Source organism: Halichoerus grypus, chromosome 5 (assembly GCF_964656455.1).
Source record: "Halichoerus grypus chromosome 5, mHalGry1.hap1.1, whole genome shotgun sequence".
NCBI lineage: Eukaryota > Metazoa > Chordata > Mammalia > Carnivora > Phocidae > Halichoerus > Halichoerus grypus.
In genome coordinates, this window is record NC_135716.1 from 85,744,091 (window position 1) to 85,757,129 (window position 13,039).

The 13,039-nt window shown below is 37.8% G+C and overlaps 1 protein-coding gene across 7 annotated transcripts in view; it reads right to left on the minus strand.

Annotated features, from left to right (window-relative positions):
* The window catches only part of RPRD2 (regulation of nuclear pre-mRNA domain containing 2), a 93,404-nt gene that overhangs the window by 16,755 nt on the left and 63,610 nt on the right, over positions 1-13,039 (minus strand). For 4 of the 7 annotated variants that reach the window (XM_078072485.1, XM_036098328.2, XM_078072486.1 and 1 more), the window contains exons 3-7: positions 11,672-11,772; positions 10,734-10,811; positions 9,405-9,457; positions 8,674-8,800; positions 6,500-6,675 (exon numbers count right to left, since the gene is read on the minus strand). In XM_078072485.1, the coding sequence (XP_077928611.1) occupies positions 6,500-6,675; positions 8,674-8,800; positions 9,405-9,457; positions 10,734-10,811; positions 11,672-11,772 (535 nt within the window). The remainder of the gene's footprint in view (positions 1-6,499; positions 6,676-8,673; positions 8,801-9,404; positions 9,458-10,733; positions 10,812-11,671; positions 11,773-13,039) is intronic. The other 3 variants (XM_036098329.2, XM_036098330.2, XM_078072488.1) reach the window with 1 other exon arrangement.

Consider the following 13,039-nt stretch of genomic DNA (forward strand, 5'->3'; position numbering starts at 1 on the left):
TGGTTGTTACATGATGTTCTCCCCGTGTGTCTGTATCCAAATTTCCCTCTTCTTATAAGCACATGAGTTATATTGTATTAGGCTCAACCTAATGACCTCAGCTTAACTTGATTACATCTGCAAAGACCCTACATCCAAGTAAGGTCACATTTATGTGTACCAGGAACTGGGACTTCAACATCTTTTTGGGATACACAATTCAATCCATAGCAATTACCAAGTGAAAACTTCTCAATGGACAAGCCTGGAAGATACTACATTAATAAGATATCAACAGGAATATAACAGGTAGTGGAAGACATCAAACTTGTGGGATAACTGAAAAAATGCAAAGAGAAGAACACAATCAATTCTGTGATATTCCAACTAAAGATGCATAACCTAAATCTGATCACAAAAAACATCACATAAATCCAAACTGGGGGACAAAATATTTTGACTTATAATCTTCAAACATATTTAGAACATGAAAGTCAAGGAAAATACTGAGGAATTATTTTAGATCAAAGGAAAATAAAGAGAAATGCAATAAATGCAACCTGTTATTCTGGACAGAATCTTTTGCTATAAAAACTGGTCAATCCGAATAGGGTTTAAGTATTATATAATAATAGTATGTCACTGTATGAATTGATTTCTGATTAAATGGCTATACTTTATGGTTGTGAAGGAGAATATATCGGTCTGCCAGGAAAACACACAGGAAAATATTTGGGGGTGATAGGACATCAACTTATTTCCAAATGATTCAGGAAAAAAAATGTCTTCATAATGTACTTAAGGTGTTTAAGTTTGAGAATATTTCACAATTTAAAAAAGAATGAAAAGATGAAAGACAGGAAAAGACGAAGAAAAAAGATCAACAGAATTTAGCAGAAAATCAAATTCTTTCTCAAAAGAAATCAGGGAAGGGGAGGGGAAAAAAATCAAATGGTGATTCTAGAACTGAAAAATAAGCCAACTGTAATTAATTGATGGGTTTAACAATAGATAAAGGTTCAGCAGAAGAGAGAATTAATGAATTAGAAGACTGGTTAATAGAAAATATCTAGAAGGAAGCACTGAGAGAAAGGATGGAAAATACAGAAAGGAACATAAAAAGACACTTGGAACTCAGTGATGAGATCTAATATACGTATTAGTAGAATTCCAGGAGAGAAGAGAGAATGGAATAGAAATAATACTTGACAGATAACAGTCGAGAATTTTCCAAAATTTGTGAAAAACATCAAGCAATTTGTTATGGGGTGTGGCCCTCCAGAGTCATAGGTTCAAGTCCTAACCCTATACACCTCAGAATGTGACAAGTTTTTACAGAGGTAATCAAGTTAAAATGAGGTTATTAGGGTGGGCCCTGAGCCAAAATGACTGGTATCCTTAGAGAAAGGGGAAACCTGGACACAGACACACACTGAGAAAAGACAATGTGAAGAGATACTGGGAGAAAATGGCCATCTACGAGTCAAACTATGAAGCCAGGAACAGAACCTTCCCTCATGACCCTCAGAAAGAATCAACTATGCTGGGGTGCCTGGGAGGCTCAGTCAGTTGGGTGTCTGACTTCAGCTCAGGTCATGATCTTGGGGTCCTGGGACTGAACCCTGCATTGGGCTTCCTGCTCAGCAGGAAATCTGCTTGCCCCTCTCCCTCAATCCCTCCCCCCACTCATGCACGTTCTCTTTCTCTCTCAAATATAGTATTTTAAAAAATCAACCATGCTAACACTTTGTTCTTGGATGTATGTCCTCCAGAATTATGAGACAGACAACAAATTAATGTTTAAACCACCCAGTTTGAGATACTTTGTTACAGCAGCCCCAGTAAACTAATAAATCATTGATTCAAAAAGTTCTACAAACCCCAAACCAGATACGAAGAAGACCATGTTAGACACACTGCTGCATAACTACTGAAAACCAAAGACAAAGAAGCACACTGGGCTCAGCAGAAGAAAGAATACTTGAACTTGGGGTGCCTGGGTGGCTCAGTCATTAAGCGTCTGCCTTTGGCTCAGGTCATGATCCCAGGGTCCTGGGATCGAGCCCCACATCGGGCTCCCTGCTCAGTGAAAAGCCTGCTTCTCCCTCTCCCACTCCCCCTGCTTGTGTTCCCTCTCTCACTGTGTCTCTCTCTGTCAAATAAATAAAATCTTAAAAAAAAAAAAGAATATTTGAACTTGAAGACTGGTAAGTATAAATTAGCCAAAATTAGTCCAGAGGGAAAAAAGAATGAATAAAACAGCAGAAATCTAAGACCACATGGGATATGTAACTAAAATCCTCAAAGGAGAAGAGAGAGAATGGAAGAGAAGAAATATTTTAAAAGATAATGGTCAAATAGTTTCCAAAATTAATGAAAGATACCAAACCATAGATCCAAAATGCTCAGTGAACCCCCAAGCAGGATAACTACAAAGAATACATCTAGGCACAGTTGACTTCTCATTACAAGGGAAGCCAGACAGATTAACATTTTTAGGTAATAAAAGAAAAAAATTGTTTTTAAAGATTTATTTATTTGACACAGTGAGAGAGAGAGCACACAAGCAGGAGGAGAGGAGGAGTGGCAGACAGAGGCAGAGGGAGAAGCAGGCTCCCCACTGAGCAGGGAGCCTGATATGGGTCTCAATCCCAGGACCCTGGGATCATGACCTGGGCTGAAGGCAGATGCTTAGCCGACTGAGCCACCCACACACTCATTATCTCCCTGCTTCTAATACTCTATTTTCCATCCTGTTCTCCTGATTCTAAAATGCAAACTTGATCACATCATTAGCAAAATCAAAATCCTACAACTGCTTCCCACTGCTTTCGGGGTAAAATTCCAAGACCAATTCCAGTGAACACACACCTTTCAGAACCTTGTTCCTAAGTAACTCTCCAGTTCTATTTACCACCTTCTGCGTACATGCCCACCTACTATGAGAAACTACTCTCAGGTCCACCAATTTTGCCATACTCTTATGTTTGCATGCTTTCAACTATGCTCTTCAGAGAATATGGGTTTTTCATTTAGCTAATTACTGCAATATGAGAGTTTAGCTCCTTTGAGAAATTTTTCTCCATATCTTCCATTCCCACTCCCAAATAACTAAAGCACCTATTCAATCTATTCACATAGCATCCTACAGTTACCTCTATTATAGCATTTATCATACAGAATTGCAATTATGTGTATTCAACAAATGCTTCCGGAATAAACCTCTCCCAAGCCATTTGTTGAAGATCCTCTAAAGCAGACTAAATGATTTCCTAAATAACAGATCATAGATCAGTATTCAAAAATTATTAAATGGTCTTTTGGGGCAAAATGGTGAACTGACCACACCCATTCACTGTCTCTCCCTCCTGGGACTCCTATAAAATGAATAGTTAAGAACAACAACAACAGGGGTGCCTGGGTGGCTCAGTCGTTAAGCGCGTCTGCCTTCGGCTCAGGTCATGATCCCAGTGTCCTGGGATAGAGCCCCGCATCGGGCTCCCCGCTCAGCGGAAAGCCTGCTTCTCCTTCTCCCACTCCCCCTGCGTTCCTTCTCTCGCGTTGTCTCTCTCTGTCAAATAAATAAATAAAATCTTAAAAACAAAACAACAACAAACAAAGGTATAACAAATAACCAGAAGCATACCTGGAAAAAACATTTCTACAAAATTTAGAAAACAGGAAGAGGATGAAGAAAGAGTAATAAAGAAGGGATGAGGCAGGGGAGAGAAAAATGAGGTTAGGAGTGTGCAGAAGGCGAGCAATATCTGGGAAAGGAGCTGATCTGACTTGCAGAATCCCTAAGCTGCTTTTATCTAGGGCATGATGACTACAGAAGGGTGGAGTGAGTGGTGGGGTTGAAATCAGGATAATTAATTAAAAGCGTGACTACCACTCAATACCACCTCCCTTGCAATCTCCACACTTGGCAGCCAAGGCCTCGGGCAAAAACGTGACTTCTCTAAAAAGTTAAAATATTCTGGCAAAAAGACTCCAGCCTTCTAATATTTAGCACTCCTCCTGCCCTGAATAACAGCCAGTTCCTGACCTACACACACTTTACTAAACCCAAGAGTAAATAACCCCTACCTGTGTACTGGGAGCTTCTCAATTTTTTCATATCTCATTCTTAAATATGAATGGACAGAGATATTATCTGATTTTTGATGAAAGCCAGAATCATAAAAGAGAAAGACCAAGATAACTAGAGGGGAAACGAAACTCAAGATCTTTCAGAAAGCAGAACAAAAAGATAAGGTTGAGAAAATATGAGAACATAGAAGAGAAAGAAATTATTCCACAACTGAAGAACACCAATCTTTAGACTGAAAGAGCCCTCCATGTAACCCTTAATGAATGAAAAACAAAACCTCATGTAGATACACCATTGTAAAAATTTCAGGACACTATGGATGGAGTCCCTAAAAGCTCCCAGGCAAAAAAAAAAAGTTACCTACAAATGATCTTGCAGAGTCTTCACATCAGTAACACTAAAGACAATGAAGTAATGCCTTTTAAGCTGTGAGGGAAAATGATTTTCAACCAGACAAACTTTTACCAAAGCAAATGTGAAAACAGTATAAAGACATTTTGAGATCTAAGGACTCAGAAAATCTACCTCTCATAAGCCCCCCTTTTTTGGAAATTAACAATACAAGAGAGAAAACCAAAAAAAGAAGACATAGAATCTGTAAAATAGAGTGCTCAACTCAGAATATCAGTAAAAGGTAGTCCTAGAATGAGATCCAGACACTTAAAACTGGAACAGGAGATTTAAAGTTCAGCTAGGGAGGTTTCTGGGGAAAATGTGAATTCAGAATATTCGATGTGATAGAGAACTGAGAAAGTGAAAAAAAGGCTATGAGAAAGCAAACAATGCAAAAAAAAATTCTAGGAAAAAAAAAAAAAGCCTCTAATATAACCATACCTACCATAAGACCATAACAGTGAACAATGTTTACATAGCTGTACTATAATCTTTGTTTATTAATTTTCAGTCTTTAAGGAAGTAACATTTAATTATGATTACAGAGTAGAATGTAAATATTATCAACCTTGACAATGTGAAAGTACAGTTTACTGAAGTCGGGAAACTGAAGGGATAAATGAAAACTAATGGAAAAGGAGAGGGACGTTAATAACCTCATTTTACACAGTGAAGAGTCGAGAGTTAGTGGTCAAAAAATATCAAATATACTACTACCATGTATGAAGATGATCAATAGATTTAAAATAGTTATATAATGCTGTTGGGAGAAGGAGGAAGGCAGTGGAGTATAAGTTAAATCCTCATCTGTCATACCAAGAAGTCAAAAGATATTTCTTAAATAGGATAAATCAAGAAAGAACAATACAGGCATATTATTCAGAAATATGAAGGCAAAAGCCAAAAAAAAAAAAAAGAGCTAAATGAGTTAAAGGGATTGCTTCTAGAAGATTGCTTCTAGATTGCTCCTTACCAGTGGGACTGGTAGGATCTACTCTACCATCTGCTTTTATGACCATACACAGTGATTAAAGCTATAAAAAAAAAATGCAGGGTGCCTGGGCAGTTCAGTCAGTTAAGTATCTTGCTTAAGATTCTCTCTCTCTCTTTCCCTCTGCCCCTCCCCCCACTCTCTCCTCTATAAAAATAAATAAATAAAACTGTAAAAAATTTAGTATACAACAGTTTCTTTTAGAGGACACTAGTAACAGAATTTTATTTTATTTATTTATTTAAAAAAAAAGATTTTATTTATTTATTTGACAGAGAGAGACACAGTGAGAGAGGGAACACAAGCAGGGGGAGTGGGAGACGGAGAAGCCGGCTTCCCGCTGAGCAGGGAGCCCGATGCGGGGCTCGATCCCAGGACCCTGAGATCATGACCTGAGCTGAAGGCAGACGCTTAACAACTGAGCCACCCAGGCGCCCCGTAACAAAATTTTAGTAACAGAATGTTTCCATCTAGCTTTCTGGTAAAACAATAAAGTATATATACTTCTGCCCAATTTTTTTTTTTTTTAAAGATTTTATTTAGTCACCTGACAGAGAGAGACACAGCGAGAGTGGGAACACAGCAGGGGGAGTGGGAGAGGGAGAAGCAGGCTTCCCACGGAGCAGGAAGCCTGACGTGGGGCCCGTTCCCAGGACCCTGGGATCATGACCTGAGCCGAAGGCAGACGCTTAACGACTGAGCCACCCAGGTGCCTCTACTTCTGCCCAATTTTTATATCCTGTAACCATAATTAGGTATATTCCCTTTGAAATGCTAAAACCTAAAGCTTTAGTAAAGCTTAATGGTCAGGGTATCCATGAGCTTTATTTAGTGTCAAAAAGAGCCAGGTCTTAATTTAGACTCCTCCACTTGCTGGCTCTATTACCTTATACAAGGCTACTGACCTTCTTCAAAAGTAATTTCTTCATCAATGCACTGGAGGTAATAATGTTTACCCTCATAGAGTCAGAGAACTCATATGAACTATAAATCACTGATTTATAGTAAGCAATCAATATAAGATAGCTTTAATTATTACTTACATTGGCCACCACTTTTACTTCTTTGTACTGTGCTTCATAGAAAATTCCAGCATTTTCCAGTGCTTCTGTTAGTGAGGGCCCATTTTTCACCTGCTTATCTAATCCATTCACAAATTCCTCGAGCTTGGAACTTGCCTCTTCAAATTCTTTGGAGAACTTCTTTCCACCTGTCTTATCTAAAATAACAGAGAAGTATTCATTTCAGGATAAAACAGAATATGTAAAAAATCTAATTTTTTTTTTTTTAAGATTTTATTTATTTTTTTTGACAGAGACACAGCGAGAGAAGGAACACAAGCAGGGGGAGTGGGAGAGGGAGAGAGAGCACCAGGCTTCCCGCTGAGCAGAGAGCCCGATGTGGGGCCTGATCCCAGGACACTGGGATCATGACCTGAGCCAAAGGCAGATGTTTAACGACTGAGCCACCCAGGTGCCCCAAAAATTTAATCTTTTGAAGAAAACCCCTTTTACATAATCTGTGAACCTGTTCTTGTTGCCTTAGTCTCAATTTCACCTTAAAGGAGCTTCTCCAAGTCACAAAACCCACAAAACAGATTATTAAAACAATTCACGTTAATCTGCTAGAGTGTAGCCAAGAGTATATCACGAAGGCACCTAAAATTAAGGTAAAGAAAAGAAAGTTCAACTAAAAGAAACTCTTTTGATTTCTTTTCTTCACAAATCGGAGGCTGAGCTGCTAATTAGGAGTAACAGGATGAGGCTCAATTCTGTTCACTTCGATTCACCACAGAATGTGAGAAAATGGAGGTTCAGAAAAGTAAACATAAAGTGACCTCTGTATGTATCACATTAAAAAATCTTCTTTCTGGGCGCCTGGGTGGCTCAGTTGTTAAGCGTCTGCCTTCGGCTCAGGTCATGATCCCAGGGTCCTGGGATCGAGCCCCGCGTTTCCCTGCTCAGCGGGAAGCCTGCTTCTCCCTCTCCCACTCCCCACTTGTGTTCCTGCTCTCACTAGCTCTCTCTCTCAAATAAATAAAATCTTAAAAAAAGAAGAGTAACTAACAGTTGGTAATATCACTATTGTTGAAAAAACAATTCATGGTTTGTACTCTTATCAGGGATCTTCTTCAGATAGGAAAGAAGAATTTTTTTTTTAAGATTTTACTTATTTATTTGACAGAGAGAGAGATAGCGAGGGCAGGAACACAAGCAGAGGGAGTGGGAGAGGGAGAAGCAGGCTTCCCGCTCAGCAGGGAGCCCGACGTGGGGCTCGATCCCAGGACCCTGGGATCATGACCTGAGCAGAAGGCAGACGCTTAACGACTGAGTCACCCAGGCGCCCCTGTTACTTACTCTTTTAAGTATACATCTTTCCCAGTGACTACTGGAATATGGCTTCAAATATGGGTACAAATTTTGGCTTTGCTTTTTATCAACTGTGTAACTTGCTTAGAAAGCTACTCATCTCCTTATGAAGCCTCAGATTTCTCATGTACAAAATGGAGGTTTTTAATATGCTTCTGGGTTGTTGTGAGGATTAAATTAGGTAACAATGGTTAAATTTAAAGTACAAGGCAAGAACAAAACAGGTGCCCAAATGAACAGCCGACAGCCCTTTATTCATGATTTCAAAAATATTTATCAAATGCCTATTATGTATCAGGCATTGCTCTAGGCGCTAGGATACAGCAATAAATAAGGATAATTTCTACCTTCATGAGATTTACATTCTAATAATTTATTAATACGATTATTATTTTTAATTTACAATCTAAGGAAAAGAGAGCAACTAACTAGATTTTATGGGGCATTATGGTGACCTTATTAAAGAACATACCCAAGCCACATTATCTATCACACATGTGAAATACATCTGTCTCTATATAACCCAATATATCAAGAAAGCACTAGAAATGAGGACAGGGCAGAATTTGTTTTAATTACTTTTTTAGATTTTTTTTTAAGATTTTTTTTCTCCTGCTTTATCGAGATACAATCAACATATAACATCGTGTAAGTTTAAGGTGTGCAATGTGAAAGACAAGAATTTACTTATGAAATTTATATGCATGAAATCACCACTTGGAAGACCAGGTACCACAACTGCTCTCTAAATCCTAAGGTTCTCTATATGGGCGAAGCCAGTCTGATGACTTAAAAATGACAGAGCTGAGAAGAAAATCTGAGGTATTCTATATAAAAATAAGTATTACCTTTTAAACATTTGAGAGTTTCTGTGCTGCACACATCCACCCTCATGGTTGACAGCTGTTTTTCCTTCAATTCTATCTGATCTTCTGAGCGCTTGTACAGCAACAGTTCTTCAATGAGGGCCTGGGACTGAATACAGACCAGAGTCGTATTTTATTTATGAAAACATTCACTTATTCTACCTTCCCCCATTAACATAAAACATGTCTAAAATCTAATAAAACCAAGAGAAAGAAACCCTTTGTTTGCATTTCCTCATAATTGGGGATAGCACTATCAATTTTCATGCCAAAACTGTATTTTTAGTTACATACTTTAAAATATCCTTTCCTTAGTTATTCAAGGCTAACTGAACATATAAGATTAAGACTAAGACAAGGTCCACTTATTCTTTAAATTTTAATTAGGTAAATATAGTCTTATTATGTTAACTCTAAGCAAATTCTAATTTAGTAGAGCTTCACAGAAGGATGAACCCATTGTTGGGGGGAGTTCAATACAGAACTTGGCTGGTAATAGATATTCTGGAAGAAGGTTAATTCTTCCATTGGGGGAACATATAAAACTCCAAGTAATCTGATCCCAATCTGGATTCTTTCAGAACAGTTTAAACTTGTTTAAAATATAATTTATGTACAACTGAATAAAAATAAATCTTACTGGACTATACGGGGAACTGTAACAAAAGGGGTGAATAAAGCTTTGGCATATTAAACGTATTCTAATAACTTACTCGAAATTCTGCAACTATCTTAGACTTGAGAGCAGCTTTTGGATTCGCGGATGCTGTTGAATTAAACAAAAGGTCATTAAGAATACAGACACAAAAGTCAACTAATATTCAGGTAATTTTTCAGCTTTATAGTTAAGGGTGTACACTTTGAACATACGTCAAATATACACATTTAAATAATAATATAACTCCTAGAATAAATATTCCTAGAATATGAAATTTAAACACTCCCAAGTGTGGCCAATATAAAAATATACTATTTAGATAGATCTAACCTACTTACCTCCAACAGACACTTTAAGTCATAAAGTCCTAGAATTATTGATTTGGAGATACTGAGATACATGGAGTACCTTTTTTCCCAGTCTGACTGAATTTAAGAGGATCTCAATACCTCAAATTAAGAAAGAGTGTTCAGGAGCACGACATCCAATTAATCCTGAGCACTGGCTGAAGAAAATTACTTACAAACATCAACTCTATTCCTATGATTTAGCTTTGGATTTCTTTTTCTGCTCACTCAATTCACAGCAAAAACAGGCAGGGAACGTTCTAAGTACATTACCACTGTGGTTCAACTTTGGCTGAAATGTTGACTCTTGCTGTTCCTAAGCATGCAACTTATGACCAAAAGGATGTCAGAGGACTCCCTTAATCATGATGAATATCATATGCTTGATGTAGTAAAACCATCCCAAGTGTCTTGTTTTACCTCTCAATTCTCACTGTCTTCTACCTTGTTCCCTCCACACCTTCAAGTCTTTCTCAATATTCCTCAGTTTGGCCCACAGCAGCCTATCACATGCAGTATTCCACTCCCTTGATCTCATGCTGGGTAAACATGATAAACATAAAAGGAGCTCCCGTTAGAGACTGAGCTTCTGGCCAGGATTTGAGGCCCATGTCTAATCTGGTAGAGTGTATCCCCAAATCTGAAGGATTTCATGGCTCCCAAAGAAATGCTTCTTAATGCCTAGTCTCCTCTTCAGCTCTGTTGTTTAATGTCAGCTGCCTCTAACTTCTCCTATCTTTCAACCTAAGAGTTAGCCTGGGCACTATCAAGCATTTTTTTTCTTCTTTCACTCCCCCAACTACTCTTGAATCTTCACTCATTTAAACCCTTTTTCTGCATTTCTTTTGTTTTTGTTTTTTTTTAAAGAAGTAACTCCATGATGGCTTGTTTAGTATAAATCACTGGGTCACTCTCCCAGACCTGGAAAACACAGGCTTCCCCATGGTTTATGCCAGGTACGATGTCAAATGGTCTACATTTTCTTCTGCTCCAAAAAGAGGAGGTAATTTTATATTAGTTGAGATTTTGTTCCTTACTTTGTGATTTCTTCCACTGCTTATTCGGTTGTTTGTTCAGATTTTCTTTCAGCTGCTTCTGAGTTTTGAAAGTGGTACCTGGAAAACATTTCAGTTTTTGCAATCTGGCATTATGGGAAGCTGTTCTGTCTGTCCACTTCAGTGTCAAAGTTGTAGCATTGAAAAAAGGCAATCCGAGACTGTGTGTTGTTTCTTTCTTTCTTTTCCTTTCATTTTTATAAAAAAATAAAAACACCCAGCAGATCTAAGAAGCTGTCAAATAAACATGATTTCTATTATCAATAAAATTACTGATTTTAAGAAGAATAGGGCACAAAATACTAGTTAATGCATTCAAATGAAGAATTTAACAGCTTCTTAGAAGATGCTATTTTTAAAGCAAATTTCTTGTCAAATAATGGTCATGGTATCAGATATCACCACCAACTTTTATTTAATGACTCAATTACATGCATCTAATACACAGGAAGTAAGTAACTTTTTAAAAACAGGTACACAAGTTACTGCAAATCTAAACCAAAACAAAGACTAAAGAATGCCAATATATGCTTAATATAAAATAATTTAGTGGAAACTGAAACCCCATTAAAAAATTCTCCAACAGTAAGAGGACAGGGCAGTAATTATTAAACATACAAAAAAAATGAATAGTTTAAAACACTCAAAGTAAAACATGCAGGAAAATAATCAGATAGCCATCATCACTTAATATGCTTGACTTTTTCTAATAAATACAAACAAAAGCCAACCCTCTCCAAACCAATTCTATTTAAATTTTAATTCAAACAGATTTTTTAAATATTTAATTTTAAATAAGTAGGACCCAATCCAGAACTTTATTTTTCATTATTAAGCAACAGGACCAGATCTATAAAATATCTATAATTTTAAAGAGTCAAGGACTCAATTTTTTCTTTTAGGAGAGAAAATACACTTACTCAAAGCTTCTCTCAATGCCATAATCATTTCTTCTGGGTACACATTTCTATCTTCCCAGATTTTGAAGATTCGTTCTATAGACTTAGAGACAGATGGATCCCTGAGGATAAAGAAAAAGTGACACAGACATATAAAAATGTTAATTTTATCTCAAACTAGAATCTAAAATAAAGTTGTCAACAAAATTATTTTCCAAGTGTCTTTTGATGTTCAAGACATTTTTTTTCTACAGTGTCTAGTAGGACTAAAATCTTAATAACTCTTTAAAAAAAGATTTTTTTTTTAAAGATTTTACTTATTTGACAAAAGCAGGACAGAGAGTGAGAGAAAGCACAGGCAGGGGGAGCAGCAGAGGGAGAGGGAGAAGCAGGCTCCCCACTGAGCAGGGCACCCAATGCAGGGCTCCCCTCTGAGCAGGGCACCAAATGCAGGGCTCAATCCCAGGACCCCAGGACTCATGACCTGAGCCGAAGGCAGACGCTTAACCGACTGAGCCATCCATGCACCCCTTTAAAATTTTTTATTGCAATTTTTTGAAATTGAAATACATTTGACACACTTTTATTATTTTAATTGAAGTATAGTTAACACATTAAAATCTTAAATATTCTGAGATGCTTGGGTGGCTCAGTCAGTTAAGCATCTGACTCTCGGTTTCAGCTCAGGTCATGATCTCAGGGTTGTGAGATGGAGCTCTGTGTTGGGATTAGCATGGAGTCTGCTTGAGATTCTCTCCCTCTGCCCCTCCCCAGCTTGCACACACATGCGAACAAATGCGTTCTCTCTCAAGTAATATAAATAAATAAAACCTTTAAAATCTTAAAACATTCTTAATGAATACTTTTTATCAATGACGTACATGAGGCTACGACAGCACACTGAGCTTTCTGATGCATATGGTATTATGAGGGTTAGTCAAATGTGTTCATTGATACAACTGGCATCCTAAAAGGTAAGGTAAGGTAAGTTTAATAAAATTAAATCTTTTTTTTTAAGATTTTACTCATTTGAGAGAGACAGAGAGAGCGTGCTGAAGAGAGAGCACGAACTGAGGGGAGGAACAGAGGGAGAAGGAGAGGCAGACTTCCCTCTGAGCAGGGAGCCCAACCCAGGGCTCGATCCCAGGATTTTTTTTTTTTTTTAAAGATTTTCTTTATTTATTTGACAGAGAGAAACACAGCGAGAGAGGGAACATAAGCAGAGGGAGTGGGAGAGGGAGAAGCAGGCCTCCTGCTGAGCAGGGAGCCCGATGCGGGGCTTGATCCCAGGACCCTGGGATCATGACCTGAGCCAAAGGCAGACGCTTAATGACTAAGCCATCCAGGTGCCCCAGGATTTTAATTTTTCTAAATTGAAGTACAGTTGAC